General features: G+C 35.8%; 1 protein-coding gene across 4 annotated transcripts in view; it reads right to left on the reverse strand.

Annotated features, from left to right (window-relative positions):
* The window catches only part of LOC106079153 (chordin-like), a 68128-nt gene that overhangs the window by 9724 nt on the left and 41396 nt on the right, over positions 1–17008 (reverse strand). For 3 of the 4 annotated variants that reach the window (XM_013240292.2, XM_056012529.1, XM_056012530.1), the window contains 4 exons: positions 16895–16995; positions 15774–15867; positions 5288–5457; positions 393–489 (listed from right to left, as the gene is read on the reverse strand). In XM_013240292.2, the coding sequence (XP_013095746.1) occupies positions 393–489; positions 5288–5457; positions 15774–15867; positions 16895–16995 (462 nt within the window). The remainder of the gene's footprint in view (positions 1–392; positions 490–5287; positions 5458–15773; positions 15868–16894; positions 16996–17008) is intronic. The other variant, XM_013240293.2, reaches the window with a different exon arrangement.

Genomic DNA, 17008 nt, shown 5'->3' on the forward strand with positions numbered 1-17008 from the left:
CATGATCTTTTTGTGCTTTAAACAGCAACTCAAGAGGTCAGTTTGCCCTCACTGGTATAGAGGCTGGCAGCGAATTACTTCTGTAAGAACTCTACAAAGGTCATGGGACAAACATTTAAGACCTAAAGAAAAGCCATTGCCAAAGAAAGGCACATGCAACAAAATTTAGAGTCCCAGCAAACATAAAAATGTGTAGATACCAAGGACTAGAACTGAGGAAGAATGGCTGCCTGGTTGTATGGTATGCACCTTTGACTTTCATTGCTATGATCCGGAGATCAAACACTGCCCGCCTTCCTGCAAGAGGTTTGGACTAGGACTAGGGATTAATAATCTATAATTATGAAGGAAAACCAAAAAAACATGGAAAACAAAACAAAATAGATACATACTTGCGCACTGGAGACAGCAGTCATCATCAGCTTCAATCAAATGCTTACATCCTGGAGTTTTGACACATTTCTTAATGTGACATATTACATCACCATTCTAAAAGACAAAAAATACAGAGCCCTATCTTCAAAATGTATGTATTTATAGGTTTAGTGTTCTTATTATCAATCATAGCGAATAGTTATTTTCTGGCATTACAAGATTTGTTCAAGGGACACAAAATTACTACAGTGATCTCTTTAATAGAGTCCAATGAGTAATTTTCCTACGATGTGGCAAGACTGCAATAATAACCTATAAAGTACCAAGAATCTGTGAAATAATTAAGCCTCATTCTTCTCCAATTCTTTGTATTATTATATTCACATTCCTATCTAGAAGGATTGATGTCAATATTTTATTGTTTTCAGTTACTTTAACATACTGAGAAGATCAACAATTATCAATAGCACGTCTCCAGGTCATTACAAACTACTCAATGTGCTCAGGCCTTATCAGATTTGTGAACAGTTATTGGGAAGATTATCTAGGAGGAGTCTACTGTGTTTAAGAAACACAACTAACATTATCTAAGGTAAATGTACAAAATATTCAGGTCAAAGAATGAATGTTGTGTTCAGCATATGAATATGATATTCATATGCTGAACACAACATTCATTTATTATATATATATAATTATATATATAATAAGGCTTGTCCGTAAGATTAGTGAAGAATGCAGTATTTCCCATGGCTGCGCAGCTCCAGCTGTGACCTACATATTTTGCCATATCCAAGGCAAGCATAACCATTGTACGCAGGTGATGGATTTCGTTTTTTTTTTTGCCGGTTGCGTTTGTCCTCTGCAGCGGATTTCCTTATGGTTTCAAATGTGTAACCCACGGCCTTTGTGAGTGACCTCCAGCTATTTCGTTCTGAGGCTGCAAGCAACCAGGTGCTTTCATCTATGTTAGCTAAGTCAAGTTGGCGCTTTAATTAAACATGCTCCAAAATTTAAAGAACAACACTAAATTAATTAGACTACTGGTGAAAAGAAATATTATTCCTAGAAATTTGTGTTACTTTAAAAAAAAGTATTAATTGAATCATAGAACCAGAATCTATATTTCAAATTGAATCAACATTTTATACTTAGCTTGAAGCTTTTCTAGTCATTCTATAGAATGACTTACTATTTCAGGCATTAAATAGTATGCTGTAAAATGCCTGATTTTGTTCTTTGCCAATAAATTAGAATTGAAAGTGAGGCGCCATTTGATACTATACTACCCAGATATGTGAATAGGTCTACCATGTTAAGAGGCTGTCCGTTTATGGTGATTCTTGGGGCTGAGTAGGTTTTATTGGGTGACTTCTAGAACATGACTTCTGTTTTCCCAAGGTTTATAGATAAACCGAAAGAGGTGGCAGCGTATGCAAATTCGCTGACCACGTTCTGGAGATCATGTTCATTGTGAGCCAGCAGGGCGCAATCATCAGCATAGAAAAGCTCTGTTATGAACATCTCCTTTGTTTTTGTATGGGATAGTAGACGTTGAAGATTGAACACATTCAAGGGAAGTTGATAACTGTCTGGCCAGGGCCAGTAGTGCTTTTGGATGCCTTCAGGCAAGAATTTGGCGGAATAAATTGTCCGCCTGCCTACAAAAATCAATGTCTACCAGGCGGTGGTTCTCTCAACCCTTCTATATGATATCTGCTATTGGAAACGCTTCAAAGACCAGCTTATGGGCCAACTTGCTTTAACCAACATAGAAGAGAGCAAAATATGTAGGTCACAGCTGGGGCTGCACAGCCACAGGAAATACTGCATTCCTCACTTACCTTCGGACTCGAAGACAAGCCTTATTAAATTAGAATTACACATTGGCTACACCCCGTTGATTTTTTTCCCAGGCCAGAACATCCTTTCATTTTTTAAACTTCAAATAAACCAAATCTGCATTTTAATGATCCTCCTAACAGACTTTCTAGCCCATGAATTGCCTATATATTAGCACAGAAAAAGGAAATATATATAAAATTCATTTGAAAAATCGATTTACTTGAACCATTTAATTATCCCTTTAATTCATAAATATTGAAAAATCACAAAACTACAAACATTTTCTAACTTCTAATATCATAAAAGATTAACAAAATGCACTAAGAAATTTTATTAGCTACCATTAACACAATGCTTTTTTTTAAAACATGTCAGTTCTGCATACAATTTATGGCGCGACTATACAAAATCTGCTAACATACGGAATAACTTGTTGGCAAGGCATCGCTTCATCTAACCTGTTGCACTCTCTAGAAACCATCATAAAAAGGGCATCAAAAATTACACTTACAACATAACCACATTTAAAGGAACTTTTTGAACAAAAGTGTCTAAGGAAAATCGAAAAAATCTTGGAAGACAACGGCCATCCGCTCCATCTGAACTATGTCAGGTCGTCGTTAAGTGGGCGACTACTGTCAATCAAAATAAGAATAGAGCGGTACAAAAGCTTGTTCGTACCTCACTCGGTCGGACTTTATCAACGCCACTCGATCAGGAAACATGAACAAGACCAAGATGCCTGAGTGTAGTCGCTGAATGAACTTTCTATGTAGTGTCTGTTGTATTTATGTGTATGTTTCTGTTGTGTTGTCTTTATATGAGAAAAGAGTCCTTGTAATCACAACAAATTTCCATAAGGATCAATAAAGCAGTCTTAGTCTTAGTCTATCATAACAAAGAATAATCACTCTTACACCCGCACGGCTGCCATCCATACATAAGATATGCTGATGTGCAATACAATTTATATCATCAAAAGTAAAGAACAAATCTGGCAGCATAATAAAAATGTTTTCCTCACAGCCAATCAGATAATCAACTTATTTTTTATAAAACAGGAATCAAGTGAAAGTAAATGATGAGCAACCTTTTTTCTGTATTTTGATAGAATATTATACCCTATTAATAACAGAATTGTCCTTTCAGTTTCTAAAGAAAAAGCAGCTGTTTAATAAATGAAATCTGTCCAAAGGCTGTATGAAGCATCTAATGTGGCTATAATCTGTGAAAGGGGATCAATTTGTAAGTCTCTCTTGCCATCAAATAACATCTGTGAAAGGGGATCAATTTGTAAGTCTCTCTTGCCCAGTACATAGCCTCTTCACAGCAAGTCCTATGCAGTACCTCCTCATGGTGACAGATGGAAACAGAGGCTGTGAAGCCTCAGGCTAATCTGCAAGGATGTCGGAGAAGGTTTGTCCCCAAGATAAGATGTGAGCCAGTCGTGGCCCATTGGTGTGCGGACATGCCCTGCTGCTCACAAAACAGTACTGCCTTGTGTGTTCCAAGGCTAAGGAAGTAAACCCTAAAAGAAAATCCGTTTTGGAGCCCTGTGGGGGGGGGGGGGGGGGGGGGGGAGAGTAAAACTACTGCTCTCTGTCAAACTCCCCTAATTGCAATGGTTTTCCATCCCTTTGGACCCAGTCAGTATGGAAGAGAGGCCAATGTTAACGTGAAGGCAGCCCAGGACTTGCAAATTTACCATCCAGGTTTTTCCCCAGCAATGAAGAGGTCACTCCAACTCTGACAGTAATATTTCTGAAAAAAACTCAGAGAGTGGTAGTTACGGTTGATAAGCTGATTGGCATTAGATGGAACGCCAGGAACCACTCTTGACGGTAGGTGGTGTTTTTCAGCCTAACTGGATAGCTACTGCCTGCCTTAAGCTGAGCAGCTCTCGAACAATTCAGTGCTATCCCACCACAGCTTGCCAAACCACTGGGTACTTGGTGCTAAGACAAAATAAAAAAGCAAGCTGCTCACCTGCACCTGCCAGTACAATCAAAAGAAAACCCTTAGCATTAATGTGATTCGCAAGCTGGAACATACAGACAATGTGTCCTGGCTTCAATACTGATCCTGAACTCATCAATGACGTGTCAAACAATGTTCACCATAGGCAATGAAAGGATAGCATACATGAAACTTGTGTCCCGCAAGGGAAAGTAAATATTATTTGTGCCTATTCACCAACCACTTGCTGAACTGGAAGAGGACAAAGACATGTTCTTCCAAGCTTTGGAGGATGTAATTAGAAACATCACAAAGTCCGAGCACCTCTATATTGATGGAGATTTTAATGCCCGGGTTGGTGCTGAAAATGATGCATGGCCAAAATGTTTGGGACCTAATGGTGTTGGCAAGATCAATGACAATGGCAAACACATACTTCTCTGGCAAAGTCTCTTGGCGGCACCCACACTCAAAATACTGGCACCAGCTTGACAACTGCATCAATCAAAGGATAGATCTGAAAAGTTTCATCCACAGTTCCTGAACAGTTCAATCAAGTGCAAAGAAGACATCTCTATCAGATGGAAGAAATTAAGAGATGCAATCTACATCTCAGCACTTATTGCCTTTGGTTTTCAAAATTACAAAAATGCAGATTTGTTTGAGGTGAATCTAAATCTATATATTTATTTATTCATTCATTCAAAACAGAAGACTAAAAAAATAAAGTCCTAATAATACATAAAACATTAACCATAACTTTCCAATACAAAAACACAATTAGAGCATGGAACAGGTTGCCTGAATCAGCCAGGAAAACCAAAGTTCAAATCTCTGATTAACAAGCACATTATTAATACATAATTATAGGTAAGATAAATTGTTTTCTATGGAATCTGTAATTTATAAGATTAAGATATGATTTGATTCAAAACAACAGATTGAAAGAATAGACAAAGAAAATGACCTACTAGCCTATTAGTAAAAGTCAGTCCAGGATACAAAAAATTTTTAAAAAATAACTAGGATCTAGATGTAATGAAGTTTAATGTAATTAAGATATGAGTTATGTCCTAAATAAATACAAGAGTAACTGTTGTTGTTGACTTACATAACACTCACAGAGAACACACTGATCTTGTTTTGGTGCCAAGGCTGTTTTGTTGGAAGGAAACACCTCTCTGTGCTCATAGTGCTCATCCTGAAAGTCACATCCACGCTTTTTCTTGTTTTGCTGTTGTGGTGTGTCCGTCCCGACTGTGGGTGGAAGGTTGTCAATATCTGATGTAAGACAATGGGAGGAGCAAGCAGCTAGTACTGGGGTTCTATAGGGTGTCATGCACAACTCAAGAATAATCAATAGAAAAACTAAAAATAAAGAGCAAGACAACTGAATGCAAGCAGAGTAAAAAAAATAAACAACTAGTGCAATATTACACAATTTCATTATTGTCCAAAGAAAAGTTAAAAGATAATAGAAATTATTTTTCATAATTGGATTTACCATTAAAATATGTTTGCAATAGTTTCAACACAAAAGACTATTAACAATAACAATTGAAAGACAAAGCACTACTACTTGATAACATCACAGGGAACAGAGCAAAATATGAGTATACATTTTAAGTACTTTAAAATTATGTAAAAATATTTGCAAAGATATACAAAAGAATATTTTTAAAGTTCTCTCAATATGCTTCATATTAATTAGATTTAATCTTTTAACAATTAGAAAATATTTTACTGACCATAACAAATAAAATGATATAAGCAGCCAAAAAGAAGTACTTTATGAATTTAAAATTTAAGCATCACATGCTTAAGAGTCTGTTATATGTAGACAAGCTAATAACTGCTTAAGGCTGTGTTATAAGCAGATAAGCTAATAAGTAGTTGAATGCTTAACAATGGCACAGCTAACAGAGAAAAATAAGCAAGTTGGGGAGATGGTCTTGATACTTTTAATTTTTTAAAATTGTATACTGCAGCTTCTTACAGAACCATGAAACTATCCAATGTTCATAAAGTATAGTAAATTATAAAAGTACTAATTCCACTTTTTTTTTTTTTTTTGTCATTGCTAAGCACAGAGGAGCTGGTCAAAACTAATAGCTCTGATAATGTCATTAACAACTTTGCAAAATCATGAAAATGCAAGAAAATGTAAGAAAATGTAATGTTAATATAGATTGTTTGTTTGTTAAAGGGAAACTCTAATGGCTTTGACTATTTTTGATATATGTGATTTCATTTAAAGATAGCAATATCTTTTGCTTTTATTTTATTTTTAATAATATTTAGTTCTTGTTGTTGTTTTTTTAGCGGCACCCGAAAGGGGAAAAGACGCTATTAGTTTTGTGCGAAATGTCTGTCCGTCTGTCCGTCCGTCCCGTTTAGATCTCGTAAACTAGAAGAGATATTGAAAATCTGACTTCACAATATTTTAGACCATTCAAAGTTCTGATGCAACTGCTACTTTTTTTTTTTCCTGAAAGCGAAAATTCTAATTTTTAAAATTAATTATGCAAGCAGTTTTTTTTATAAGAAAAAGCTAATTAGTATGCATTATATGTTACACCTAATTTAAGACGAATAGTAATCTTATAAACATCATTTTCGTGAACATTTTTTCTATATAGCGGAAATTTTTTTTTTTTTTTGAGGATTCGAATATGAGATTGAGCCTTTTCAAAACAAATAACTTATTTAGTTCGAACCGAGGGTCCCGGGTTCGAATCCTGGTGAAGACTGGGATTTTCAACTTCTGAGTCTACCCAGCTCTAATGGGTACCTGACATTAGTTGGGGAAAAGCATAGGCGGTTGGTCGTTGTGCTGGCTACATGACACCCTCGTTAACCGTAGGCCACAAAAACAGATGAACTTTACATCATCTGCCCTATAGACCACAAACTAGTTAGGCCAGGTTCACATCTAACTTTACATTCACTTTCACGTATCCTTTGATCTGCGGGACGGTTGGGGCACTACACAAGATCTGTTAACCTTCTTTCTCCATTCTTATCTCTCATTTGTCTTTGATATAATTTCATTCGGATTTTCTTTCTGAAAATATTGAAGCCTACCTGGGTGGACCACTGGTCGTGCGGTTTGCGCGCTGGACTGTCGTTTGGATTTATCGACGATCGAAGGTTCAAACCCTGCCTGCTCCCATCCCCCGTCGTCCTGCGGGAGGTTTGGACTAGGAAGTAAACTATCTTCAACTCTGAAGGATTATCCGAATTATGTAAAACATTTTAATTCGGGGGCCGATTTTGAGTTTGTGTTTCCACACAAACTGTCTTTTGTAACCTTGTTTAATGTAATTTTACTGCGCATCCGAAACAGTCTGATTTTTACTGGGTTTCTAAATTTCTATGTGACTTGAAGCATCTATGGTGAAAGCATTCAAAAGGTTTTAGTTGCTTTCTCAGACTTTCTGTACAGTAACCATATAGAAGGATCAAGAGAACCACTGGTTGGTAGATACGCAGAGGGATTGATTCTGACTCATCCTCGAGCCCTTGAAAGCAATGCCTCATTTCACACAATGGTTCCTAGATAGGTGAAGTGGTCTACCCCTTAAGTGGGTATCCATTTACGGTGACTTCTGAGGCTGAGTAGGTTGGCTGACATCTGTTTTCACGAGGTTTAGAGATAATCCAAAAGACAGCACTACAAAAGAGATGTCCTTCCACGCCAGTATAGACAGTATAGAGGGACTTCTTTTGGTCCAACAGCTACACTGGACAGGGCAAGTATCGCATATGGGGGACTAAAGTATGCCAAAAGCAGTCCTTTTATGGTGAGCTGAAAGGTAGTTGACGTAACAGAAGTGCTTTAAAGACCAGCTTAGGTGCCAACTTGCTTTAACTGACATAGAAGAGAGCACCTGGCTGCAGGTGACTTCGGAATGAGACTGCCGGAGGTCACTTACAAAGGCAGCAGGATAGACATTTGAGGCCAAAAGAAAATCCACTGCCACTGACAGACCTAGAGGTCAAATAGAACATCTCTATTGACCATCGGCGGACAATGGTGGTTAACATCTGTTAGACTCCCAACGTTATTTTCTTTTTGGACAGGAAGGATTGTGAAATGCTCATTTTTTTCCCATCAGTTGGTTATCCTAATGCACTGAGTAGTTCTATATAACTGTAGATCTAGAACCATATCTCAGAAAAACCAACTAGTTAACTTGTATACATTTTGACACCACATATCTAAGGAAGATGTTTCTTATAAACGAAGTTGCCCAATAAAAAATGGTTGGTTGTGAGTATGCACACAAAAATATAAATAAATATAAATATATATACTAGCCATATGTTACACGCAGCCCGCGGGTCCTAATTTGCGTATCACTGTCGATATAGTCACTGAGAGTGTTTTGTAAACAATTAAACGAAATAATAATGTTATAAGTATAGCGAATGCGTGAATGTAAAAATAGTATGAATGGAGCTATCAAAATAGCTAATCGACTTAAAACCATTTTTTCATATAAAAACATTTGCTTGTAGGCCTACATATATTTGATTAAAAATATGAAATGAATAGACTTTATTTTGTATGTTCATGTGTTAAAGTATAAAGTAGATCTTGAGATACAGATAGCCTAGATCTAGACTAATCAATCTAGAGTTAAATATTGGCTTGCATAGAGTTCTTTCTGTGCGTGCGTGGAGGCTTTGCTCTGCGCATGCCTGACCTTTTTTGTTAGATGTACGGAATCATGAATGGAACTATTAAAATGTATGTCAATACGACTTAGCAGCTATAGCGAATGAATGTATGAAAAATGCTTAAGGAAAAACAAATTTGAATGCTAATGTCATTAAAATATGAAATGAATGGACTATAGTATGTTTATGTATTAAAGTATAAAACTATCTTTATGAAGAGAAGTTCTATCTAGAGATGGGAATCGAACCCAACTTTTAAAGTTTGGGTTCAGTTTGGTTCGGTCAGATTTAAGTTCGAGTTCGGTTCGGTTCGATGACGAGTATAGTTCGGGTTCGGTTCGGTCAGGTCTAAAGTTCGGGTTCGGCTCGGTTCGATGTTATGAAATTATGTAATAGCAAAATTAAGTTATAAGGTTTAATACAATTTATCAGATAAAACACTTTAAGTTTAATTTTTACATAAAACAAATACTTTGCAACATATAATAGGCCTATGGGCAATACTTTTTTTAAAATAATGTTGCCTGCATACATTTTAAGCATTGTAAAAATTTCTTAATGGAGAATTAAAGATGCGGCAGGTTTAATTCTGGGCATGATTCTGCGCTAATTAATTAAGCGTATTCTAACTTTTTTCTCTTAGTAAGAAGAGATATTTTTTTAAAAGGCTAATATCAATGTGCTTTCTTTCAGAACGCACTATTCATCATAATAAAAAAACAAATATTCTTCGTGTAAAGACGTCTCAATCGAGGATTTTTTTTTCACACATAAGTCGTCACTATAATAAATTGCAATATACGGAAGAAATTCGACTATTCTGAGACAAAAAATGCAGAAGAATCTCAATAGCGGAGATGTTTTAAAATGTTTTCTTCAAAATGTTTTGACCCATATTGTGCATACGCGCCTCGCAAAAAGCAGTCTACAGTTGACAAGGTCTTATTAGAAGATAAAATGACATCTCCTACTTAATATATTTTAATTTTTAAACATGTAATTATACTAATATTCAGATAAGTTAAACTGAAAATAAAACTTTTTTTTCAACGCCCCCTCTCCTCGTTAGTTGGTCGTTGGTTTGTCGCTTACAAACAGCTAGTACAATTGAACCAATAAAGGCGTTTTATATTTTTACCGGTAAGGATAGTATAGAGGGACTTCTTATGGTCCGTCAGTTACGCTGGGCAGGGCACGTATCCCGTATGGGAGACAAACGTATGCCAAAGACAGTCTTTTTTTTTTTTTTTTTTTTGAGCTAAAAGGTGACCGCCATAAAAGAGGCGCCCCACGGAAACGCTTCAAAGACCAGCTTAGGAGTCAACTTTGCTTAGCTGACATAGAAGAGAGCACCTGGTTACATGCGGCCTCAGAACGAGTCAGTTGGAGTTCACTCCCGAAGGCCGCGGGATACACATTTGAGACCAAAAGAAAATCTGCTGCCGAGGACAAACGCAGACGCGAAAAGAAAAACTAAATGGACCACCTGCAGACAGTGGTTATGCTTGCCCTGGATGTGCCAAAATATGTAGGTCACATCTGGGACTGCACAGCCATGGGAATAACATTCCTCACTAATCTTCGGACTCGAAGACAAGCCTTATAATAACATATAAACTTAATAAACTTTAAAATAAAGTTCTTATGTGAACAACTCAATATAGCCTAACTGTTATTACAATATTCACATATTTAATTTTTGATAGAGATGTAATATTAATGAACTATACTGATATTTAAACGAAGATTGTCGGCTGTTTCACATTTGCATTATGCTACTTTCATCATACTCAATGCATAAACACAAATGTCGCTTAACCTCTTTTTATCGCCACCAGACACCACACACACACACACACACTCTATGACACCCCTTTTTGTCAGGAAGTTGCGTCTCCCAATCCCCCAACTCAAGATACTTGCCATCCCCACCCACGGGGGAGGACCCAAAGTTTGAGAAATGCTAGATTAAAAATACTGATGATCAATAATGCAAAACAAAATAATAGTAAAAATATTCAGGGGCGTTGCTAGGAATTTTTCATCAATTGGGGGCCCGGGAGGGGCTGGACCTCTTTGGGGGCCCCTGCATTTTGCGTAATATTGAATATTGTAAAAAACACTCATTTGGGGAGATTTTCCATTTCTCCCCCTCCTCCCTCACCCTTGCTACGCCACTGATAATATTCCAATATGGAATACTTCACAATTTTGTAAAAATAATTCATATAATAAAAGATAATTAAAATTTATTTTAAACTAGAATACAAATGAACTTATTGTAGATTTATATCTACACTCTATAATCAGCAAAAAAAATATTCTACTACTCTCAACTAACAGCCATCTCAAATAAAAGTGACAATATTTTAATGTTGACTTTCTACTTGCTAGGAACTAGAGTCTAGATCTAGATCTAATTAGAGGGCGCCTATTCAACTCAAAACCAATATTGCAAACAGCCCGCGAAAATTCAAGGCCAGGGGGGAGTCGGCACATACGGAAAAAACCCATGGGAACCCCAGCGCGCCCTAGCTCTAACCCTAACCCTAACCCAAGTTTTCAAAGTATAATGGAATCATTAGAATTTAAATAAAATATTTAAGTAATTTTTTTACATTTTTTTAAACCAAAAATTAAAAAAAAGGATGTACAAATTGCAAAATTAGTTTGGTTAAGATAAGGAGGGTTCGTTCGGTTCGGTTCGTACCAAGCAGTTTCAAAGTTCGGGTTCGGTTCGGTCATAAGTGAGGTTCGAGTTCGGTTCGGGTTCGGTTTGTTTCCAATCTCTAGTTCTATCATCTTAGAGTTGAATTAGAGTTTTAGATCTAGGAATAGAGAGATGTGTAACATTTTGGTCTTGTCTAATGAAAGAATGTACGTCAGGACTTCTAAATTCACAGATATAAGGAACGAATTTATGTAAAAATGCTTTTGAAACACAAATTTGAAGGTTAATTTTATTAAATAATGAAATCAATATACTATATTTTGTATTTTCATGTGTCAAAGTAAAAAACTATCTGTGCAAAGTGTAGTTTTAAAAATTAGATCTAGGTCTAGATCTAGATCCTTTCTATCTAAACATGGTAAACATGGCCTTGATTCATCAAATACTAATACTTTCATAGAGTTGGTCAACTTTTTTTTTGAGGGTCTTTAGTTTGTTTTAGGGCTACTATATATACGTCACAGTTCCAGTTAGCATCCAAGGCCAAGGAACATTTGTGCAAAATTTCATCAAGATTGGTCAAGCGATTTCTATTCGGAACATACATACTCCTTACATTCTACTTTATAGTATATATATATATATATATATATATATATACACCTTCATTTTTTTAAAATTCTATTGAATTATTGTATAATGGAAAACCATACAGTAAAGTTTAAAATCTTGTAAATGAAATAGATGCCTATGTAGTTTTATATCTTTAGTAAGAAAAGAAAAAAAAATGTTAAGAAACATTTGATCTGTGTAACTAGTTAAAAAGGTAGATCTACGTGCTTAACTACCCATATCAGTGTGTTATCTTCTCATGTGATCACTCAGCATACAATACACTATTGTGTAACGCGCAAGGAAAAAGGTGTGATAGTATTGTCATGGCCGAATACACATACTAAACTAGGGTAGGCTTACACTTACCAGTTGTTAGAATTAGCTGGACACAGTCTATTAACTTTTTTTGGGCAGGGAGGAGTGTAGATGAAAATGTTACATGTTTCATTCTTTATCTAACCTAATGCTTTTAGATTATATAACTTTACTAATGACTGTCACAGCCTATGGACAAGTCATCACTAGGCCTAACAGCCACTATAAGAAGGAAGCAATGCGATTGGATAAATCTATTGTTGAGGAAAGTGACATAGGCAATCCCTAAAAACAAAATCTCATATAATCCCATTTTTTTAGGTCTAGAATTTACCATCTAATTTATTAAATATAAATGTTTCTAAGCATGTAAATATAAAATGGTATTTCAACTTTTTAAGAAAAATTTTTAAATGTCAATAACCCACTTGAAAAACCATCAGAGCTTCCCTTTAACTTCATTGACATTATATGAGCTTTTGTATTGCACATTGTTTACTGATTTTATTCACATGAGGATTAGGTACACTTAAGGGATTGGGAAGGGGGTGCTGACAGGGGTATCTGGAAATTTAGGCACCGGATAATTAGGCACCGGAAATTTAGGCACCCGGAAATTTAGGCACTGGATAATTAGGCACTTTTTGACAAGGCGGAAAAATTAGGCACCGGATAATTAGGCATTCTTTAATTAGCGACCTTAATTTTGAAAGTAGTTTTAAAATGTTAACGTATATGTTATCCTTAGGCTATTGGTGACGTTATCAAAAAAATAGCAACCATAACGATTCTAACTGAATTTTCATGATATAAAAGAAAAACTGGCAAAACGAGGAAAAAAATGACAATCGTGAGAATGTGTGGAAAAAATGCCTCCGGATTAATAGTCATTATAAAATATAGACCTCACAGGATTCAGGGAAGGGGAGGTAGAGTTGATTCTCTTCTCATTGCTTCCTGACCTTAGCCCTTCCCCCTCTACACACTCCCACTAAAGGAGAGGATTTGTGGCGGGTAGATGTTGAACTAGGTCGTGAAAGTGACGCAATGAGTCTCAAGGCTACACACTGGAGTACAGGGCAGGGTACAGCATTGAACATAACTGCTAAAATGGAAGTCTGGAGAAAATTGTCTTCTTATAGTGGGAATGGAAATGAGCAGGGTGGATTTGCGCGCGTTACTTATAGGAATTAAATATGTTGATAAACTAAAGTAGTATACATATTTTATAATAGCATTAATATCTATTATCAACACTCCTTCTTTTATATTGTTAATGGGTAACCCCTTTAGGAAGATCTATTGTGGGAGTGTATAGGTGTGTTACGTCCTTCAAATGTGGTCATTAACTTTTATTGAATTAATATGTAGATTTATGTAATATAATATTTATATAAATAGCAATGGAAATCGCAAAACGGCTAGAAATTATGATAAAATATAATGTTTTGAAAATTTTAAAAAAAGTTTATGGAGAAGACAGATGAGTTAAAAATGTAAATATCATTTTTTTTTTGGAATATTAGTCTCTTATTAATACTTCTTCTGCTTATAGAAGATTGTTGATGTTCCAATTTAACCCCACCTTCTCTATCATAAACCAAATATATTTACTACAATTTTCGAGAAGGTATGATTCCTCCATTCCTTTTGTGTTCAGTAGGCCTACCTTATACAATTATTTTTTTCTTCAGAATGAAAAAAAAAAAACGACAAAAAAGGTTTCATACACTCATTATTAAACACACACACACACACACATATTAAAAAAAAAACAAAAAAAAAACAACACTTGTTTCCCTAACTTTCAAAACTGCCAATCAAATTTAACTATCTTCATTTCCCTTATATATATTATTATTTTTATTACTGTTCTTATTATTATGATGGTTTTAACAGAAATGTGTCTACCGAAGTTTTTGGAAGGCCTCTAAAATATAATCCCCAGACAGACTTCCATTTGAACACCTTTGTGTTTCCATACCCTTTAGTCCAGTGTGTAGCCTTCAGATTCACTACGTTACTTTTACGACTAAGTTTACATCTACCTGCGAGAAATCCTCTCATTTAAGTGAGACTGTGTGCGCCCCCCCCCCCCCCCGGCCCACCCATCCCATTTTAAGAGTACGACCCCTCCTTTTTCCACAAGCAGAGGGCGATTGCGATTATATTTATCACCAACACTCCCCGACATAATAAAAATATTTTATAATACTTTTTAATCCTGAGTATTTACATTAGTAACTAAATATTTACACAATTTGCATAATCATCAATTTAAAAAAACTCACCAGTCAACCTTAGGGGTTGGTGATGGACGGAAGCAATGAGCGGAGAATCATCTCTACCTCCCCTCCCCTGAATGCTGTGATGTCTATATTATATAATGACTCAGGAGTCATTTGTTTCCACACATTCTCATGATTGTCATTTTCCCCATTTTGTCAGCTTTTCTACAGTTAGAATCATTATGGTTGCTATTTTTTTGATAATGTCACCGATATCCCATAGCCTAAGGATAACATATACGTTAACATTTTAAAACTACTTTCAAAATTAAGGTCGCTAATTAAAGAGTGCCTAATTATCCGGTGCCTAATTTTCCGCCTTGTCAAAAAGTGCCTAATTATCCGGTGCCTAAATTTCCAGGTGCCTTATTATCCAGGTGCCTAAATTTCGGGTGCCTAAATATCCGTAAATACGCGGTGCCTAAATATCCGGTGCCTAAATTTCCTAAATTCGCTGACAGGTATTACTACCCAGGGAGCCTGGCACCCTTTCTGCACCACAAAATGGAAAGTATGTGACAGTTTGTCAACCAAAAGACACCTAGTGGAGGTCAATAGATTATGCACAGGACCTGAACAAGTCTTACAAGTCTAAATTAAGCCAAATTGAGCTAGACATAATGCATTTCCACACATATATATTGGTAGCTATGGTTGTTTAGTAAATAACATTAACTGAACACCAAAATGCCAAAAATAAAACAAATACCATTGAGCCCATGTGTAAGTAAAAATTAAAAGCTTGAAAAATTAATAGAAAATGAAACATACAAGTTGACAAGTCACATAAACCAAAAGGGAGGAACGTTATTTCATTACAGACTGAGATCTCTAAGAGTATTGGTATACTTATATATGAAGACCAAGGAATCTTTCTTTAAATCTAGCAAGTATAAGGACTGAATATAATTTAAATTTAAATAAAGCACCCAATAAAAAAGCTGAAAAATTAATACTAATTGTCACAGAATATAAGCACAACATAAAAATGAAGTAGTTTTGAGGTAGCTTAAAACATGAATTACCTCCACATGTCGGGCAACACTGGCCTTTCAAAACTTTTGGTTCTTCACACTCAGGTTTGGGGCAGTCATGTTTCTTACAATCTGTCTCGCCACCCTATGTTAGAGCAAATATATGAGGTATGTATACAGGTTTTTTTTATTGAGAAACAGAAAAAAATATCTCACCCCTCTCATTGACTAAGGCTGATTAATCCTATCTTATATTAAAAAGCAAAATTTCTTTTTTTTTTAGTAGAGTTCACCTACAATGGTTTCATGACCTATCACCTTAACTTTCCACAACTAATGTCTTGTACATATGAGTGTTGTATGGACTCTGGGACATCATAAAAATTCTTCAATTCAAATTACTAGTCATCACCATTAGTCAAACTGGAAGAACCTCTGTTTGGAAGTTAAGTGTTTTACGACTTCGTCACCATGCTATTTTATTTTTACTACTTTATTAGTGCTAATGTCTACTGAAGGTCTACTAGCATGTCACTGTGTTAACTGTTTACACAGTGTCAAATCACAAATGGTCAAATTATTCATATGCTTTACAAAACCAGATGTCTCCCACCTGGTAGACATGCCCTCCCAATTTATACTCTTTCAGAAACTAATAGAATAAGAAATTAAACAATGAGAATTGGACACACACAAATTGCAAGACAGGCTCTAGACTGGAAGCCACAGAGGAAGAGAAAGGCTGGGACACCAAAGTTTAACATAAGGAAATTGATAGACCAAAAAGGAAAGATGGCAGGATGGACATTGATCCAAATGAGACGTATTGTCCAGAAATGAGTCCAATGGCAAAGTACTGTTGTGTCCCTATGTTCCACTGAAAGCCAAAAGGATTAAGTCAAGTCATTTGATAACATTTTAATCAAACCATTATAACAACAAAAGTACACTCAAATAGTCCTACATGAATGTCAACAAAAAGTGCTAGTGGTGTACAGTAAAAACAAACTAAAATGGTCACTTGGAAGTTTGATTACACTGAAAACTTTGTTTCTGTATTGTGTTAAGAATGTAAATTTCAAGCATATTAGACAAGACCAGATTTACCTGTAAGCAACACAAGCTATAGCTTGTAGCACTTTTTGAGTGAAAAGTATTGACTATCAGCTTACCGGTAAACATGTACAGTTGATGCAATTTTTTCCAAACATGTCAAGTTCTGGATGCCATGTCTCTCCCACCTGGTAGACATGCCCTCCCAATGAACAGGTTTCTAAAAGTTAAGT

The sequence above is a fragment of the Biomphalaria glabrata genome, chromosome 15 (assembly GCF_947242115.1).
Source record: "Biomphalaria glabrata chromosome 15, xgBioGlab47.1, whole genome shotgun sequence".
Taxonomy (NCBI): Eukaryota; Metazoa; Mollusca; class Gastropoda; family Planorbidae; genus Biomphalaria; species Biomphalaria glabrata.